The sequence below is a fragment of the Sycon ciliatum genome, chromosome 1 (assembly GCF_964019385.1).
Source record: "Sycon ciliatum chromosome 1, ocSycCili1.1, whole genome shotgun sequence".
In the NCBI taxonomy this organism is placed as follows: Eukaryota; Metazoa; Porifera; class Calcarea; order Leucosolenida; family Sycettidae; genus Sycon; species Sycon ciliatum.
In genome coordinates this window covers 31,975,661-31,996,401 of record NC_088643.1, presented here as the reverse complement: position 1 = coordinate 31,996,401, position 20,741 = coordinate 31,975,661, and the positions used below count along the sequence as shown (strand labels likewise).

Here is a 20,741-nt window from a genome sequence, read left to right as displayed (position 1 = left end):
TCAGGAAAAACAATTTGACACTTTTCAGGTTTCACCTTTAGCCCAGTATTTTGTTCATCATGGCTGATATCATTATCAAATCGTCGGCATGAGTGCAGGCTTGTATGAAAAAATCACCTGGATAAGATGTCCACTCACCATAGCAACTGTGCTCTTGGTGAATATGACCCAATACCATGTATTAGGTTTATACAACTCCATAATGCGACGCCAGAGTGAACATACAAACTAGCCATGCAATGTAGGAAGCAAATTGTGCTTACTGGGGCATGCTGCTTGAAGGTTCTTGAGCAGATGTAGAGCGAGCAAGAGAGGTCAGTGACAGGTCAGTGACGTGTCAGTGACAATGGTAATCCAAAGGGAAGTCCAATGGGTAGGATACATGCAAGAATCACAGTTTCTTCACTGTGTGTGGAAAACAGCAAGCTTGCCACCAGAGAAGATAAAGAAGGAAAATAGAACTCAACAGTGATCTTCACTTCAACCAATCAAGTCGGCAAAAAAAGTCCGCAACAGGGGGTCACACGACCACACTGTGGAAGTTGCCGCACACACTCTTGCCAGCAGCAGCAGCGGCTGTGCACCCAACACTATGCCCTGTACAAGGCGGTGGCGGAGGTGGCACAGTAGAGTGCACCCATACATGTATGAATGAAGGAACAAAGAAGAAGAATGGCCAGCCATTTTCTTTCCCACACTATGACTTTGTTTTGGTCTACCGAAAACCATGTTCCTGTGCTGCTGTGGCACTGCACTTGCCGCTACTTGTACTCACAACAATGTACAGTCTGTATCGGCTATAGAGTGACCGGATATAAGAATATATCGGCTATAGTGATAACTTTAAAATACATGGAGCAATAATATCAAAGGCCCTATTTTTTTACTTTCTTTTCACGTTGCTTATTTTATAGTGATACATGTACATGTACTTAACAGAATTTTTTTATGGAAATGCGGGCACTGTCAACTATGCAGCATGCTCATTTGTCAAAACGCCATGCTGGAAGTATTTCCTTGCCTTTCATGTGTCGATCGAAAAAAATCGATCGTATCGCATATAGTGATGCATTGGTTATAATGATAAAATCGAGGAAATCAAAAGGGTACACTATAGCCGATACAGACTGTACAAGATACCTCTGCTGCTGCTGCTGCTGCTGCTGCTGGTGGTCACTCCATGTACAGACTCTGAAAACCACGTTCCCATGTCGCCATGGCGCTGCTCTTGTCCAGCTTTGTCAAAGGTTAGTGTACATCTGTGTCTGCTGCCTTGGACAACGGTGGCCACTCCATGTGCAGACTGGCATGCTGCGACTGTGGAAGCCATGCCTTGTATTCGGCCAGCAAAACTGAACAAACAAAGGGGATGAATACATGCGAGCGTGCGCGCACACACATACACATACACATGCACACACGCATGCACACCCACACCCACACACATACACACACACACACACACACACACACACACACACACACATACACACACACACACACACACATACACACACATGCACGTTCCCACACGTGCGTATACTGATGTGAGTGAAAAGAACATAAATTATGAAGGAGAGCATCGATGTGTAGTAGTGCGGAGGATGAGAAGCCATCCACTGCCTGCGAGTGATGCATTAGTACTGAATGGGGAAGTAGGTACACAGCAACAGCAACAGCAACATCTACTATTGCACATGTTAGAGAGCAGCTTACACTTAGGCTTGGACTTCCAGATATTGATGATGGATGCTCGGTCACATGCCCCAGCAGTCACTAATGCATCCAGCAGATTCTTTATCCACACGTGGCACCTTCATCACAGAACATACATACACACACAGTGAAGAGAGAGAGAGAGAGAGAGAGAGACAGAGTGAGAGAGAGAGAGAGAGAGAGAGAGAGAGAGAGAGAGAGAGAGAGAGCGAGAGAGAGAGAGTGAGGGAGAGAGAGAGAGAGGGGAGAACACAGTGAGATTATTGATATATAAAAGGGGTTCCTACTGTGGGGAGGGGGAGGCGCAGCGTCCTCCTACTCTGATTCAGCCCCCCCCCCCCCCCCAGTGAAAAAGTGGCGCCCCTACTCATTTGTAGATTTTCGTGTTTTTTCATGCCACTCAACGAAAATACAGTCCGATAGTTACTCTAGAGGGTTCATAAAGGCACATTTGTCCGGGGCACGGTTGTTCAGCCGCGGCCATCTAATAACATGGCGGCGATTTTACTGATAAATCGCAAATTTGTACTTTACACGTTCGATTTATGAAATTGGCGTGGTTTCAGGTGGATCCTTTCGAATCAAGTAGGTGATCTTAGGTAAATCGAGGTTTGGGAGTCCCTACCGAACGTGAAGTGCATGCAGGAAAGATAAGTAAAATATTGCAACAGGACGAGATGGAGGGCGAAGAAGAACCGACTTGAAAAGAGCCGGAGAGTCACTGATTATTGACATGACCACGGAATGAAGAGAAGGATCGCGATGGCTGCCGCTTTCCTCGATGCCTTAGCTGCGGCGACTGAGTGGCCTGGACCCGGGCAGCGTTCTTGTTAGGTGCTGCGTGAAAATTGCTTCGAATTGTTTCATGGGCGCAGGAATCTGCCAGAACGCTTCTCCAGAGAGTTGAATTCCGCATGGATGCTCTCTTAGCCTTGCTCAGCGAGCAAACCAAGGCCAACACGAAGTCGGATCATAGCTGGCACGGCGTGCATCTCTAAAGGTGCAGCTATTAGGGGTGACGTGCCATTTGTTTCTCTTCACGATCTTGTCTCGTACGAGCTCATGAAATGTTCGACGTTTCATGTTGCTGCTGAGCTTTGCTGAGTCCTCAGAGTACAATGGAACTGAAGAAGCAGTGCAAGTCTGAGTGAGCTACCTGATAATGAAGACAAAGGGAATAAGCAGGAGTCAGCAACTGCCTGTCATCTGAAATTCTCAGTCCAGTCACACAATGTCACTCCTGCTTAGTTTGGTTGCACATAACCTCCGAATTGTGGCCAATGACAACTCGCTCATAGCCTTGCCGAGCTACGTAGCTGAGCTGGCTTTTGGTTGTTGTGGCCTTTTGCTCGGCTGCTTCCTCGTTAGCTATGTCTTGCTGCAGTTTGGCATGTAGCATGACCCATGCCATACCTGCCTGCTGCCCTTGGATGCATCAGACGCTTCACTGATCAAGCTCTTATTAGCTGGCAGACCTCTGCCAGCACTGATCCATCCTAGATCCAGGAATAAATCCCCAGGTCTAGATGCAACACTGGCACAAGTTAGCCCAGTGCAAGGTCGTTTCCACAAGGAGTCTGACACAGGACCCAACGCAGTCCTGTACTGAACTTTAAACAGTGCCTTTCTCCAATGTTGAGTTACTGTCATGCACTACGTATGTGCTCATTTCCCTGTTCTTATTGCTGTGCATTTGTTGTGCATTGATGCTTTGAAACGGTAATGGCACATTGCTATCCATGTTATGCACGCGCGAGCGCATGTGTGTGTGTGTGTGTGTGTGTGTGTGTGTGCACAGCCACGGCTATGAGTGCAGAAGAAAGCCTCTCTTGCTGTGACTCCATCTTACGTGCATGTGTGTGTGTGTGTGTGTGTGTGTGTGTGTGTGTGTGTGTGTGTGTGTGTGTGTGTGTGTGTGTGTGTGTGTGTGTGTGTGCGCACACATGCACTCACATGTGTGTGTGTGTGTGTGTGTGTGTGTCCCCTCTCCGTCTCCGTGTGTCCCATATGGTGCAGTGGTATGTGCAGCGATTTCCAATCGATAGATTGCGGGTTCGATTCCCGACGATTATGGTCACACACGTCTTTCTTCTCTTTCTCAGACTCTTCCTGACTTTTCTTTCATTCTCCTGGGTGGTTACCAACAGCCAGTGCATGCCGGAGTATGTGGTGTGATGTGTGTGCGGGAAAAAAAAAAAAAAAAAAAATGAAAAATGAAAAAGACCAAAAAAGGGATTCACTGGCCAGAAAATGTCACTCCAAATAGCTGTATGGTGTAGACCAGGCTGAATAGTGACGGTCAATTCTTCAGCCTTGCAAGCTGTTGAATGGTGTAATCCCAGCACAAGTTGCTATGGCTTCTGCCGTAGCATTGCTATCATCGCCTCCGGCGATGGGCGTCAAAGGTCAAGGTCAAGGTGTCCCCTCTCCCGGGGAGACTCACGTGACCAGTTTTGGCAGTGAGCAAGTACAAGTGTGTGTGTGTGTGTGTGTGTGTGTGTGTGTGTGTGTGTGTGTGTGTGTGTGTGTGTGTGTGTGTGTGTGTGTGTGTGTGTGTGTGTGTGTGTGTGTGTGTGTGTGTGTGTGTGTGTGTGTGTGTGTGTGTGTGTGTGTGTGTGTGTGTGTGTGTGTGTGTGTGTGTGTGTGTGTGTGTGTGTGTGTGTGTGTGTGTGTGTGTGTGTGTGCAGCCACGGCTATGAGTGCAGAAGAAATCCTCTCTTGCTTTTGCATGACCGTTATGTCTGTGTTGTCTGACTAGAATTACTCACAGATTATCTCCCTGCTCTGATAATGTTCTCTTCCAACTGTTACAATCATATGACTTGTCGCAGTGCCGGTCCTGTTGTTACAGCTGTGACAGCTGGTGCAGTCGGTGTGAATGATGAAGAAACTTGGCGAACAGTTGCAGTGATGGTTGATGTGGAAGCAAACTAAATTACTTGCTAGTGCAAGACTTTGGCAGTTTGGCTGAGTGGCACAATGTCAGCTCTGCTCAAATTTTGGCCATCTCTCCGTTTCGGAGACGCTTTGGTTGCGTAGCGTTTTCATGTGAATGCACGCACGCGTGCGCGCGCACGAGAGGGAGTGTGTGTGTGCAACCCATACTACTGGCTCAGCACAGCCACAACCCTCTCATCCCCTGCAAGTTCGCTCGAGTGGATTCGTACAAAATCTGCACATTGAATGTAAAGTCAGTTTGGATGCACATACATATACATTGTATTGTATACATCATGCATGGTCAACATCAATTTTCACTTTTTTCAGGGCCTGCAATATTGTTTTCTGAAGTTTGAGACGGTGTACTTGGTTGTCTGAGTCCGGCTGGCTATTTCCTGGCCACCAACTCCACACCTTGACAGTAAAATGGCACGACGCTCGTCCATGAGTGAATATTGTCTGTTCCAATAACACAAAAAGCTCGGAAATGGGTGACGAGTGACTTTCGTTTCCGCGGAGTAACTTGGAACGAATTTCAATTTTTTGGGCAGACGAAGGATGCCTGCACCCGTAAAAACTCACCAACAACCCACCAAAACTCCACGACGGATGATAAATCAGCAACAACCTATTCATGTACATCGCATCCTCGCTTCGATCGCCAACCAGCAAACACATCGTGTAGCGCAGGACGAGGATGGAGGAGACGGGTGGAAAAGGCATCAAAACGTTCCTTGATGATTGCCCGTTTCGGAAAACCGATTTCCTCAGACTAACAGCAGCGAAGTAAGTCAGGAAGGCCTTGATTCGTATCAATTTTGGTCCAACTTTTTGATAATTGGGATACGAGAAATTCAAAAATTTGAAAATATGTGACGTAACGGCCGCCATATTTAGATTGCCAGCGCTAGGATCACTTGAACAGCCGTGGGGGTGAGGCCGAGGGTTCGCCCTGTACGTCGCATTTCAAATGGCAAGACAATTAATTTTCGTAAAATGGAAATATGGGTTATGGGGTAACTGTTCCCCCCCCCCCCCTCCCCCACTACTGTAAGACATGCATATATAACGAGGAAGCAAATCTAACGTTTTAACGGATGACATTTCTTCGTTATAATAAGATCCGTTGAAGCCGTACTACTTCATATATGCTGTGTGTGGATATGGCAGAATACTGCAAGATCGTTAACATATCTTCTCGTTAACCTATGAATTTTGGACAATCGTTAAATTTGCGACTCGTTCTAATAACATGTCTTACAGTATTTGACCTGGCTAGAACCCTCTGTAGTATTATTATGCCATAAGGTCCTATATACGAAGTCCTAGTGCAAATTAACGTGGCACAGTAACTATACATGAACAATCAGAGCAGCAGCAGCAGCAGCAGCAGCAGCAGCAGCAGCAGCAGCAGCAGCAGCAGCAGCAGCAGCAGCAGCAGCAGCAGCAGCAGCAGCAGCAGCAGCACATACTGTAGTGCCTATTTTTTTAAGCAAGCCGTGACACAGAAGCATGATTCGAATAAAAGCCGCTTTCTGCAAAATATACGTACAGATACTTGCAGAGTAGCGTGGCAGTAAGCACTGCACAGTGTAGACTGATCATGTTGACGTAGAAGCATGTTTTTGAATAGAAGCATGGTTTGAACCCCGGCTTATACGGGCGGAAGAACCTGCTTTTATACGCGACATTACGGTACACTCATACGCTGTGCGCACTGCTGCACTTCTGCACTGCTGCACTGCTGCACTGCTGCACTGCTGCACTGCTGAACTTCTGCACTGATTGCCTACAGTGTTACTGCCTGTGTATGCCGGTGATCACCAGTCACACCAGGATTACCAGGATTCCGCTTGGGGAGGGGACTGGTAAAAAATATATTTTTTACTGTACAAGAAGTTGTGGATTCATGCACTGGGCCCCAGCGACACAAGACCACTATATTACAGTCAGACCTCGCTTATCCGGTCCTCGTTTATCCGGATCCCTCGCCATCCGGAAGAAAATAGCTGGTTACAAATGTACAGCATATGCCATGCTTACATACAGTATGTGTGTTCGATTATCCGGTTCCCTCGCCTATCCGGATATTTTTGTGGAAAACGGATGTGTGCGGTTATGCGAGGTCTGACTGTACATAAATAGAATAGAGATGTGTCAGCAAAACTGGTCTCACCTGTAGCCCCAGGGACGCAGGATTGTAGACGGCTTGTACATCAGCGCACCAGAAAACTTGGCAAGCGCTTTCACCACCTACATCACGATGAAGACAGCATGTGGACACACTAATGGTAAAGGTACTACAAAGAAGCAACGACGTACAGACAAGACGTTATGGTTATGTGCAAATGGTGTACTAACACAGAGCAGTCAAAAGCTGAAAAAATTGGTCATCTTGTCATACGATTGGTTACATTGATGTTTGTCAAAGCACAGGAATGATGGGAGCAGAGAGAAAGGAGATGTGATACAACCAGCACCTACCAGGCCATCCAGAAGGAACTTTGCAAACCACATGTACTTCTGCTGACCATCCGGCATGGCCAACGCCTGTGCTGCAATAGGCCATGAGTACGGACCTGGCAACACAACAACACAACACAACACAACAACACACAAATGTCATGCCCATCAACGAACATACCAGACGAAATGCAAGCAGCAAAGGAGAGTACAGTTGTCTGCAATAATGAGGCATGATGACGATTAAGCCTGGACTCAAAGCTACGGGGAGAAGCAGCGAGTACTCTAGGGTTGCAGCTACAACTGGCTCACTGACCAGGTCACTGCCCTGGTTGAGAAAAAAAAGACTCAGTCCGGTACAAAGTGACCCAGTTTCAATTAACACACACGTGCATATTCAACAGATTGTAACTCGGTCAATTTTCAATCCAAACCAACCATCGAGCTACCTAAGAGGTAGTGACGAGGCTCAGCTGTTCAATCAAACTACATCGAGCCCGAGCAAACTACAATAAAGTTGTAGTGAACTGTGATTTATTTACACCTTTTCACTTTTGGTGCTGGTTGAATTTCATCCATCTGCACAAAAGAGATTTCCTGACTCAACTAGACTCTCGCTGTGTCTGTGCGAGCACACACGAGTGTGTGTCTGTCTATGTTATGTGCGTGCATGCGAGCGCATGTGTGTGTGTGTGTGTGTGTGTGTGTGTGTGTGTGTGTGTGTGTGTGTGTGTGTGTGTGTGTGTGTGCATGTGTTGTTTTGCGCTCCTTGGGAGTAGGTTACACTTTCTGAGCTCCGTTTTCTGGCTTTCGCTAAGGTTTTCTGCCTACCCAGGGCGACTCTGGCTATGCAAGAGTCGACCCTGGAGCACCCTCGTGCACTGCCAAAGTAGTGCAGAATGATTGGAACGCGGAATCGCGATGTAGCCGTTCAGGACACATTATTTCAATATTGTCACTGCTGCGTCGGCCGTGGTCCAACACTCGCAGTAGAGTAGCTGTCCCTCGAGTGCTGAATGTCATCGAAGCTCAAAGATAGCAGTGGTGGGCATAGCGGATTGGTTTGCAGAGTGCTGGAACGAGTTGTTTATGGTGGAGTGGACGAGCGAGTGCGAAGAGGAAGGTCGCAATGGCGGAATGGTGGAAATTGAAACGCTTCAGTCTTTCGTCGTCATGAATACACGGGTCAAGCGTCGTGGAAGTCTGTCGGATTTGCGAGGCAATGCCCTGCCGCTTACATCTTCAACGTGGAAGAACTGCCAGTGGAGTCATGGTGGGATTTCGGATGCCCACACTCCTTTTGCTTGGTGGATTCTTTCATGGATAGTTTTTTTGTGACGTGAAATTTTGGCAGTGTTTTTTTCCTGTTCTTTTTCAGTCGTTGTCACTGTCAGGTTGTTACAGTGCAGCAGTCATCCGTTCTACTCCATTGTTCCATCTGTTTTGCCAGTTCTGCTAGCTGATTCCCTTTATTTGCCACTGCTCCTCATACTCATAGTGCCCATGCTTGGGTGGAGGGCGGCGAGACCTGCTTGGGTGGCCGTGTCATAGTATTAGTAGTGTGCATGTGCATGCGCGCGCGCGTGTGTGTGTGTGTGTGCGCGTGTGCGTGTGTGTATGTATGTGTGTGTATATGAATGTATGTATGTATGTGATGGTGTGTGTGTGTGTGTGTGTGTGTGTGTGTGTGTGTGTGTGTGTGTGTGTGTCCTCAGGCAGTGTTGGTGACGGTTTGAACTTTTTTTAGCTCTCGTCCTAAGGCAGTCTTTCCCCAAAGTCCTTTCCTCAGGGGCAACTCTGGACTTCCAGGGTTGCTTGTTCGATGTAAGCCAGTTGAAGACCAGTATGGGTATGAGTGAGGAAGAGCGGAAGTTGGTGAGTGTAACAGGGCACCGTACCGAAGTGCTCTTGGTGGTCAGCTGCAATCGTGTCAGCACGCCATAACCAATGAAGACACTAGGCAGCCCATCAAGTCAGCAATTGTTGATGCTGCCCAAGTTACCATCCTCCGCGGGAATGTCGACGCCAGCCGGATTGGTTTGCAGACAGCGCAACTATTCTGGAACCCAAGCTGCTGCAACATCGAGACTGCGCCTATGCCCGGTGGCTTCAATCTACTGATCCCTCGGACCTTTCAGCTTTTCGCAAGGCACATAGTGCAGCACATGCTGCAGTTAGAATGGCAAAGCGTGTTTGGTTGAAGAGAAAGGCAGATATTGCACAGTCTGGCAAGTTTAGCGGGGAGCGTGTCTGGTCAGCCATCCGGGACATCCAGTGTTGCTGCAATGGCCTGTGGCCCCGCGTTCTATGCGCAGAATTGATGGAACCCTGTGTATGTGATGGAACCCTGTGTATGTGATGGAACCCTGTGTATGTCAGTGGAACCCTGTGTATGTGATGGAACCCTGTGTATGTGATGGAACCCTGTGTATGTGATGGAACCCTGTGTATGTGATGGAACCCTGTGTATGTGATGGAACCCTGTGTATGTGATGGAACCCTGTGTATGTGATGGAACCCTGTGTATGTCAGTGGAACCCTGTGTATGTGATGGAACCCTGTGTATGTGATGGAACCCTGTGTATGTGATGGAACCCTGTGTATGTGATGGAACCCTGTGTATGTGATGGAACCCTGTGTATGTGATGGAACCCTGTGTATGTGATGGAACCCTGTGTATGTGTATGTCAGTGGAAGAGCGTGCTTGTTGGCAGCAACACTTCACCCATGTTCTGAATGGCATCAGTTTATTCGATGCTTTTGTCTTCCAGCAGTTGTCCTGCCGGGAGGTTGACAACAGCCTGTCAGGCCCTCCAACAGCCGTGGAGATTTAGTGCACTTTGCATCGTCTTGCCACTGGGATGTCAGGTGGTTGGTTCATCTCACATCGTCACTGAGCTGTTAAAGCATGGCTTTTCTGTTCTTCGGCCACACCTGCATGAACTCTTCTCCGCATGCTAGTCAGCGTCATCTGTGCCTCAGGAGTGGAAAGATGCTGTGCTCGTCCCTATTCCCAAAAAAGGTGACTTGAGCAAGTGTGATAACTGGGGGGGGGGGGGGGGGGGGGAATAGCCCTATTGGAGGTCATCGGGAAGCTTCTCGCACGTGTTGTTCAGGACCGGCTGCAACCTCTTGCTGAGGCACATCTCCCTGAAAGCCCGTGTGGTTTTCGGTGCGGGCGATCCTGCACAGATGCCATCTTTTGCGTGCGGCAGGTAGCCGAGAAGGCATTCGAGCATCGCTGTAAGGCCTTTCTTGCTTTCATCGATCTCCGCAAGGCGTACGACTCAGTACCACGTGCTGCACTGTTGCTGGCTCTTGAGGTGTATGGTGTGCCTGGGTCACTCATCCAGCTGATTGACGGTTTCCATGCAGGCTGCTGTTCGGGTTGATGGTGGTACGTCTGGGAGCATCTCGGTTGAGAATGGTTTGCAGCAAGGGTGTGTTATGGCCCCACTGTTGTTTAATCTGTATTTGGGGGGGGGGGGGAGGGGGAAAGAGACAGGGGAGCTGTTCCGTTGATCTTACCGAACGTAGCTGTGCGATGACAGTGCACTTGACCGCTATTGGCGTCAAATGTTGGTTCTGGCATTTCGAGTGGCTCTGAGAGCTGGCAGTGGTGGGCTGCATAGATAGGCAGCCAGTCACCATCCACTGCAACCACACCTGCACGTACACACAAACACACACACACACACACACAAACAAACACAAGCGTCTAGCTATTGTAGTGGATGGGTAGTAGTTAGTTAGAGTTCACAACTTGACATAAGCACTCCGAGTGTGCAACTGCACATCCCTTTCTGCTTGTTGGGAGTTGCCGCAGCAAAACACAAACTTTGTACGTCAACAGTACAGTTACAACACTACTAGGTTCAATCTGACCCAAAGTGACCCAAAGTGAAAAGCTGGCACCTTGCACCAGTTCCCAGTACATCACCGTATTTGTACATGTGTGTACGTAAAGCAGCATTCATTCCACTTACAGGGCGTCAAGGATCATGCAAGTCCACAGCACCAACTATGCACTTAGGATTGGATTTCACCTTGCGCAACTGCACTTCACCATGTACATAGTGAGCAAATAAGCTCCCAAGTGTGTGCAACTTCGCATATGGGGTCTCCGACGGCAAAAACTCACATCACGTGTCTCAGGTACGTTTCGTTCAAGTACAAACAACAAAACAAAGGACAGCGTGCGCAATCCGGATATCTGCCATGATCGTGCTGGGGAGTTGCATAAGCGGAGTGATGTTCTGTCAGGGAGTGCTATTTTTATTACTCCGCTGCTCGCTAAAATGGGCTAGAACCGCTGATTGAGTGCCCTCCTGTGAAAAGTGGTACCCCTACTCATTTGTCGATTTTGGTGTTCTTTCATGCCAATCAACGAAATGCAGTCGATAGTCGGTAACAGTGGGTTCAAAAAGGCACACTTGTCTAGGGTGAAGTTGGACGTCCCCCCCCCCCCCCCCCCCTCTCCCCGTACGCTGCATTTTCCATGGCAGGACAATTTCGGAAAATGGAAAATAGGCTACGGAGTAAATTTCCCCTCCCCCCCCCCCCCCCCCCCCACTATTTTGACCCGGCTAGAACCCTGATGTCAGCACTGAGAGCACTGTTTTCAAATTGCAACTTACACTGCATGAATGACTTAGTAGTTTCCACGACCTCGCGAAAGACCACAAATTCAGGAAGCATCTTCTGGTACTTGAGTGCACAGGCAGAATTCATGTACACAGGTTCCTCCATAATGCAAGACTGGAAAACACACACAAACACACATGTACGCACACACGCACGTAGGCACGCACACATATATACATGAAGAGTGTGTAACAGATAACAGATGTATGCTATGACTACTAACATAACCAGTCCAAACCCACAAGAAGTTAATTTCTTATCAGCAGAAATCCTACATGCGGATGCCCGATAATGGTAGTTGTCATAATACACTTTGTCGTACGTATGTGGTTTCTAAGTTTTTAAGAAAATACAATTTGTTTGCACTTTCAAGTCCTCACAAGTACAGGAATGCACAATTATTCCCGTAGCTATGCAGACGCTAGCCAGGGTCCACACAGCTTTAATTTGGTGTTTGTTTGTGTGTTTGTTTGTTTGTGTCACGCCTGGCGCTATCCCGTATCTGTCCCGTACTGTACCGTACCAGCAAAGACAGCTGGCCACAATTTGTTTGTTTGTTTGTGCCATCGACATGCCTGGTGCTATCCCGTACCTGTCCCGTACCATCAAGAGTACGGTACCAACAAGAGAATGAGTATATATGCGAAGTGTATCGGGGGAATGCATTCAGTGCAGTAACATTTTGTGTGGATTTGTGTGCGAGGCCGAGATCCCACTAGCAGGCTGGCTGGGCCGCCTGTCGACCAGCCCAGGAATCGCATGTAGGCCGATAGCATAATAATGATAACGTTTATACAGTCATGTAGATGTATAGCAGGGAGTCATATTATGTAAACGACTCCCTGCTGTATGGGGAGATTTCCTGGAAAGAAATACGAAGTAGGGAGACGAGTAAATGCAATCAGAATGGATGTTAGTTGCCGTCAGTATAATAATAAGAAGAAGATAAACTTCCGTGATCGGCAGAGTCAGCGCCGGTCCCAGGAAACGTCAGGACAGACATCCCGTCGACTCCAGAACGCCCGTGATCGGCAGAGTCAGCGCCGGTCCCATAGCTATGCAGAAGACGTTACTTCAGTATCTCATTGAAACGTTTTTGCAATACAATGATGTAGCTAATCAAAGGAAAAAGCATTTCCATCACATGATCAGTTCTAACAACATGCACGAGGAGCTAGGCAACAAAACATAGCGCAGGGCCCTGAGCTTCCAAGCTCTCCCGTTGCGCAGCACGTAAGTGTTGACTGTGCTGCATTGAATCAGCACCTACCCGCCAAGGGGCAACAATGAGCCAAATTACGAGTGAATATCATCCAAGGCCTGCGGGAATTGATTTGTGTTGCACAACCTTGTTCTAGCCAAGTGTGCACGTGACCAGGAACCGAGTTGATTCTTGCTGTTCTACAGACTACAGCTGTGGCAAGTGATGTGTGCACCGATACACACTTCCAGCACTGCACACCCGTTTTGATTATCTTGTGTACTGATGAAAGAACACACACACTCGTACGTGCGAGTGCGCGAGCACACGCAAACCATACACACACACACACACACACACACCCACACACCCACACACCCACACACCCACACACCCACACACCCACACACCCACACACCCACACACCCACACACCCACACACCCACACACCCACACACCCACACACCACCACCACCACCACCACCACCACCACCACCACCACCACCACCACCACCACCACCACCACCACCACCACCACCACCACCACCACCACCACCACCACCACCACCACCACCACCACCACCACCACCACCACCACCACCACCACCACCACCACCACCACCACCACCACCACCACCACCACCACCACCACCACCACCACCACCACCACCACCACCACCACCACCACCACCACCACCACCACCACCACCACCACCACCACCACCACCACCACCACCACCACCACCACCACCACCACCACCACCACCACCACCACCACCACACACGTACACACACACACATATACCTGGTATGCATAGCGGAGCCTTTTCTTGTCAGTCAGTGGCATGTCACTCGTGTCGATTTTCCTGTGTAAGACAAGAATAACGTTAGACGCAACAAACAACAACGGAGTTCGCAATGGCAAAAGAGAGCCAAATCGCACCTCTAGCAATACATGTATAAAAGAGAGGTTCTGAGGTTCTGTTTTCTGATGATCGCTCAATGCGTGAAACTCGAAGTAAAAACACTTTTTTCTCTTATTCTTGTTGCACCACATGCATATGTATATGCTAGGGTTCAGGGGTTTCAATCAAGCTACTTCTGAAGTAGAACCATTTGTGATTACCAACTCATAAGTACACACACACACATCCCAGATCATATTAGTGATAATTCCAAAACCTTTCCCTCTTTGGAATTATCACTAAGGCTGTGTTTACATGAAGCGTTTCAAACCGGGTCAGATTTCAACCCGCCATGTGAATGGCGCGTTTACATGACGCATTGCGCTTGACCCGGGTTGAAATTTCGCCCCGGGTTGATTTCAACCCGGGTCAAGAAAATCGTACAAACGTACTTCTGTGCGTATCTCGCGCCCGTACAAACGTACTTCTGTGCGTATCTCGCGCCAGGTTTGAACAGCACTGCAGATGCAAATTCCGGCCGAACGGATTCACGTGACCATACAGGACTGTAGAAGTGGACTTTTGGTGGCATATCAGTATTTGGGTCAACTGTCTTCATGTAAACGCTCACCTCTTTTGTCTATCGTACAGGCTTTCAACCCGGGCTGAACTCGACCCGGGTTGAAATTTCTCATGTAAACACAGCCTAATATCCATGAACCTTCCAAGGTGGAAGGCAATTGGTTAGCGCTATCGAGCAGTGCTCAAACTCACTTTCTGAGTTTCATGTCATGGAATGTCTCAGTACTCCTTGTCAGTTTGGTGCTGCTAAATTGTGCACGTCTGACTCTAACGCATAACTTGTACCCCACTGTTTTCCAAGCTTTCAAATTAATACTGGAAATGCTGCTACCCTTGCATTTTCTCATACCTGGCAACGTGATCGCAGAGGCCACTCAGCATCAATTGCCTCAGAAACTTGACCTAACGGATGGCAAAGCACACAAAGCACACATACACATACATACACACCATGATTGCCAACACCAGTAGTACAGGTGGAATCCTGATAATTCGAACCTCAAAATGCCAGGAAAAAAACTTCTAATTATCCGGACATTCTAATTATCCAAACATGAACCCACAACACAATATGTATGTCAAAATGCTCTCATGGTCACGCAGAGTTGCGCTATGGACCTTAGACACAGATTTCACGGATACTGAACTGACCGGCACAGCCTGCTCATGCAAACTGAACTGACCAGTACAATGTACAGTGAACTTCGAATTTCAGTTTGCTAACTTCGAATTATCAGCACAAATCCCACACATTTTCTATGTAAGTGGAATCTGTGGGACTTCTAATAAACCATACATATCCAGTTCCAGGTTCGAATTATCAGAAATGTTTATGTGGGACTCGTATTGATAGAAATCGGTCCTGGAAAAACTTCTAATTAAGCGGTATGTTCGAATTAAGCCATATTCGAATTATCAGGATTCCACCTGTACTGTGACGTAAGCACCACTGAACGCAGCCGGGTAAAAAGGATGCACGTAAGTGCTAAGTTCAGAAGGCAAAATGCACGCAGACCCATCAATCTGCTAGTACAGAGGTTTTCTGCGGATTTGAAGTACCGTAATAGGGCTTGAAAGTGATGACGTCAAAAACGGCCAGGGAGTAGTAAGTTCACATCAGATTTCTATTTTGGATCCACTAAGGTGTGACTTTGCTATTGCCTCAGTGTGTGGGTGCATAGCAACCCACGCATGTCGTATGCAGGTGTGACTTTTTCTTCGCCACCAGTTGTCACCCCACCCCCATTAGCCAACCCAATCAATTTCACTGGCTATATCACCGTGCTGTGAGTAAGACCGCTTGAAATGTGCTTGGATCCATATAAAAACTGGATCCAAGTGGATCCAGCTTTTGAATTTTTGAAATTGTTGCTATGCTGTGACGTAGCACTTTCAAGCCCTATTGGCTCGAGTACACATACAACTGTAACACATTGGTTTTTAGCAGCTACAAATCAGAGCTGACACTCAATGAAAAACCAACACAAACCCAATACAAATGTTGCAGATGACAGCGGTGACAGGCAGCACAGCACGTGCAAAGAGGCGCTACAGTGAGTGGTCAAACATCTGATGAGAGTGAAAGAGACATCCAGGGGGGGGTACCGTTGGTCGTTTCTACGTCTTTGTACTGACCTGCAATGCCGATGGAGGTGGAAGATTCGGATCAAGAACAACTGCATTAGACACACGCCTGCTACTGACTGAACAATTACAAACATGCACACCCACCCACACACGTACACACACACACACATACATGCGCATGCAAACAAATATACACACACGCACACACACACACAATCATGAATAACTTTTGTGGTCTCGCGTCACATAGGGATACCATAGTCAGGTGAGGATGGTGTCCAAGAAGGTTAATTAAATGCACAGCGTACAGCTGTTGAACAAAGCCTATCACACAACCGTCATCCCACAGACTCGAACTGACTCGAACTGACACCTCGCCATGATAAGCTCCTGGGAAAGAGTAAGGATTCATATTTTATTGAAGCAATATGGACGCATGAGAATCCACTGTTAAGGAAGAAACCACTCCACTCACTGATCGTCGAGAGTTGCTTGCGAAGCTTGCGCACTTCCAGGACGGCTTTGCGACGAATGCCATTGGCTTCACAGAACTCGTTGCTACAACCAGCGGCTTCCGCTGCCAAAACAGCCTTCATCAGTACTAACACATCACCTAACAAGCCAAGTGTGCTCTGCAGTGGGCAACAAAGGACATGAACAATAGTAAGCAGCAGCAGCAACAGAGTTATTATCATTCCTTTGTGTGTTCAATAAAACACCTTTTAGTGGTAGCAGATGATGTAGGTGCGGCTCGTCTAGGACGGACATTCTAGCAGTAGAGTCTGGTACATGGACACGTGCGTGAGTGATATGTAAACTGCACACAAGTACCGTATTTTCTGACACTGGGGCCGGTCTTTTATTACCGCCTGTCTGAAATGGGCGCCACATCAGTTCAGGGGTTTTGTGTCGATTTTTTCAAATTGGGTGAATATTGGGCTCGCAAACTACTAAAATGCCTCGGCCAGTATTACTGAAAATACGGTATAAACAAGTAGCATAATCCAATGTTGCAAACACTACAAATGTGAGAATAGCAGCAGCACAACTAGCCCAGCTACTTACTGGCGACCCCCATTTGGAGACGAGAGCTTTAGCAAACTGCTCACGGGACTTCTCCCTTTCCTTGTCCTCTTCTTCATCCTTGCTGCCAGGTGATGGCATGACCAAGATATCCTGTGTCAATGTCCAATACAAGCACATTCACATCAATGAATACGCATACACACACACACGGACACACACATGCATGTGCACCCCCCCCCCCCCCCCCACACACACACGGACACACAAACACACATGCACACAAACACACATATACACACACAAATACACCTACATGAATACACAAACACACATGCACACATACACACACATACACGCACGCATACAGCCGCATACACACACACACACACACACACACACGCGCGCACGCACACACACGCATACACACGCAGCATCACACAAACACACCGTCATAATCTCACACCTCACCTCACACATGCCCATCGCTGAAGCGATGATAGTGAACACGCTACTTCGAAGTACGTTAGACATAGCAACTTGTGCTGGGATAACACCATTCAGCAGTTTACAAGGCCGCCACCATTTTTAGCAAGGTCTACACCACACAGCTGATTGAAGTGGCTAGCGAATCCCTATTTTTCATTCTTCATTTTTCGTGTGACGTTACAAAGTGACGTAGTGCGCCTGGCATAGCCAGGGTCCACGAGTGAGCTGCTAGCTCATGGCATAGCCAGGGTCCACGAGTGAGCTGCTAGCTCATGGCCCTCGATATGCGTGTTCTCTACCTAGGTCATCATACGAGTATCAACTCTAACTTATAGAAACGCCATTGCAATACAATTACATGTATCTTCACAGGGGTGGAGGCAGCAGGAAAACAGGATATTTTTATAGAGAAAGTATTACGCGTGGAGCTTGCCTACCTAAAAGAAAAGCTGCACACGACTATCGATACTACAGGTAGACTCCCTCTAATTTGAATACGGTATAATTCGAACATTCAGTGCAATTCAAACTTTTGGTTGTACCAATCTTCTGCAAGTCACTTCATGTCAAATTCGAATGCATAATTCGAATTACGAAAGTGCGCACGCTGGATAATTCGAGTTCATACAGAAGAGCAGTTTACAGTACAGTGACTATGTCCTTCGAACGTTTATTTTTGAAGTGAGAGGGAGTTGTTATACCTGTAATTCGAAGTTCATTCCTTTCTCCTTCTCTAGCCAAGAGTAGCTCAAACACCGATCCCTGATGCGCTCCAGGATCTAAAATAGCGTTCAAGAAACCCACTTTCTCTCGAAATTTGATTCAAGCCCGTGCGAGGCAAAGTGCAAAGATTTGATTGGAGACGACTTCTTCCAGGTGGCTGACTTAGTCCATTCGCGGATCTCAGTGGCCTTTCTTGCCGCACCAGATTGTGCGCCGTGATGTTGGCGAACAACAACACTGGAAGTCGTAAACATTGTCTATGCCTATGCTCCACTTCCGTTCTTCAGAACGACGTGCTGCTGTCTCACGGCCTTTCATGCCGCGGATTAGGAGGCACTGTTCTTTTCCTTTGAAATTGTTTCAGGACAGCTGAAGTGACTGACATCTTCTTCACTAGAAGATTAAGACAATTTCAAATGACTTTGTGTTGATCCAGTGTTTTGATGAAATGAACCGGTCTGTTGTACATGACCACGTACAATGTTTCGTTGATGCATATAAAATGCAAAAATAATCAGCATGCGATTTCAGGCATTTTGACATATATATCAGTACATGGGGCTGCATTTGGATAATTCGAAGTTCCGGATAATTCGAAGTTGGGGCTTGGCAATTCGAGGTGCGAATCAAAGGGAGTCTACCCGTAGCACTCACCTGAACAGAGAGGATTGCAACCATAGCGATGACATACGGCAATACACCCTTGCGGTCACGCACAGTCAGCATCTTACTGAAGCGTGGCGATACTGGATAGGCGGCCATGCACTGGCCCATCGGAGTGATGCCGCTTGCAACACCCTTACCTACACCAGCAGATGGCAATACAGCACATGTACATGTTAATGATGTAATCCTGCTTTAGGGGCCATCCGGCATTATCGACCATTTTCACAGAATAAAAAAGTTTAGTCATGACCCTCCGAAACCCACCCCCTAAACGAGAAATATATCGACTTGAAAGGAAGAATGGAGTAATGTTTCAGCTGCCCTTACCCCATGTCCTACAGACTTGTTAGTGAAAGTCCAATGCAATCATGATTGTGTAGTTTCAAACAAAGAGAGTAGGTACCATGTTTCCCAGAATATAAGCAACAAAATCTTTCACAATCGAGTGTGACCTATTCCTCAAGTGACCACACTGAAAACTACTGTATAAGCAGAACATGTCGTCGGTCAATAATTTCGTCCAACTCCAAAGAAAGGGAGTTCGTCCGGTTGTAAATTTCGGCCATGGATCACAAGAGTGTATTGAAAAGATGGACAAATCAATATTAGTCCGGCATTTAATTTAGTCCAACAGCTCGTTGGACGAAAAAGACGAAATTAAATTCCAGACGAATATTTCTGCTTGTACAGTATAAGGCATAGACCCAAACAAGGGGTGCGATTGATATTCAATACGATTAGTGTACTACAGTGTTGCTCTCAATGAAATCCAGTCCCGTCACTCCAGTACGGGCCGGGGGTTGCGCGGCCCTACATGTAGACCTGCGAACTGATGCAAGGCGCAGACTTGAGTGATGCGACTGGATTTCATTGAGCAGCATTGTAGTAGTTACTGTAAGAGTTTTAACCCTTTGAGCACGACGCTACCTGAACGCCGCCCCACATCAACACCTGCAAACCCTTTGAGCACGACGCTACCTGAATGCCGCCCCACGTCAACACCTGCAAACCCTTTGAGCATGACGCTACCTGAACGCCGCCCCACGTCAACACCTGCAAACCCTTTGAGCACGACGCTACCTGAACGCCGCCCCACGTCAACACCTGCAAACCCTTTGAGCACGACGCTACCTGAATGCCGCCCCACGTCAACACCTGCAAACCCTTTGAGCACGACGCTACCTGAACGCCGCCCCACGTCAACACCTGCAAAAATCGCATTTTTCCTATGAAAGTAGTAGCTATTCAAGGATCGATAACTTTACCTTCCCTTGGACGAATTCCACGATCTTGAGCTTCCTGCAAAGGTCTTGAAGCGAGGAACAAACTAGTTCCCAGCCCAGCTCGGAGCGACACCAAAAGCCCATGCTACAGTCTGGCAAACTTCACGCACGCGCTCGACAGACTTGAGCACGGCCAGGAGATCAAATCCTCAGCTGCCATTTCACTCTCCTTGCTTGTATCGAGCTCAAATTTGTTGAGGACTCCCAGATCTGCTGCCATCATTTGAATCTAGTTTCCATGGCAGCAGATAGCGCAAAAATGATCGAAAATGGAAAATACGCGTTCTGCAGAGTACGCAAAAAAAATCTATTTGAATTTGCCGTGTCGAGTCGCATACCTCAACAACCCGGGGTTGTGTCGCTTCGGCGATTGTTTCTATCGCAAGCTGAGAGTTTTCTCTTGCAGATACATGTTTCGATCGTGAGAATCGGCCAAGAATTGAGTTACGATAGTTTGAACTCACGCGGTTCATGCAAATCGCGTTTGTACGCTATGTACACTCACGACGTAATACGTCA

At 47.6% G+C, this 20,741-nt stretch overlaps 1 protein-coding gene across 1 annotated transcript in view; it reads right to left on the bottom strand.

Annotated features, from left to right (window-relative positions):
- Positions 1 to 154: 154 nt before the first annotated feature.
- The window catches only part of LOC135823166 (probable ATP-dependent RNA helicase DHX37), a 65,889-nt gene continuing 45,302 nt past the window's right edge, over positions 155 to 20,741 (bottom strand). The window contains exons 22-33 of the mRNA XM_065336011.1: positions 18,928 to 19,076; positions 17,104 to 17,214; positions 16,514 to 16,670; positions 16,087 to 16,154; positions 14,801 to 14,853; positions 13,770 to 13,830; positions 11,757 to 11,877; positions 10,648 to 10,785; positions 7,141 to 7,235; positions 6,833 to 6,909; positions 1,717 to 1,814; positions 155 to 1,352 (exon numbers count right to left, since the gene is read on the bottom strand). Coding sequence (XP_065192083.1) covers positions 1,249 to 1,352; positions 1,717 to 1,814; positions 6,833 to 6,909; positions 7,141 to 7,235; positions 10,648 to 10,785; positions 11,757 to 11,877; positions 13,770 to 13,830; positions 14,801 to 14,853; positions 16,087 to 16,154; positions 16,514 to 16,670; positions 17,104 to 17,214; positions 18,928 to 19,076 — 1,232 coding nt within the window. The 3' untranslated portion in view covers positions 155 to 1,248. The remainder of the gene's footprint in view (positions 1,353 to 1,716; positions 1,815 to 6,832; positions 6,910 to 7,140; positions 7,236 to 10,647; positions 10,786 to 11,756; positions 11,878 to 13,769; positions 13,831 to 14,800; positions 14,854 to 16,086; positions 16,155 to 16,513; positions 16,671 to 17,103; positions 17,215 to 18,927; positions 19,077 to 20,741) is intronic.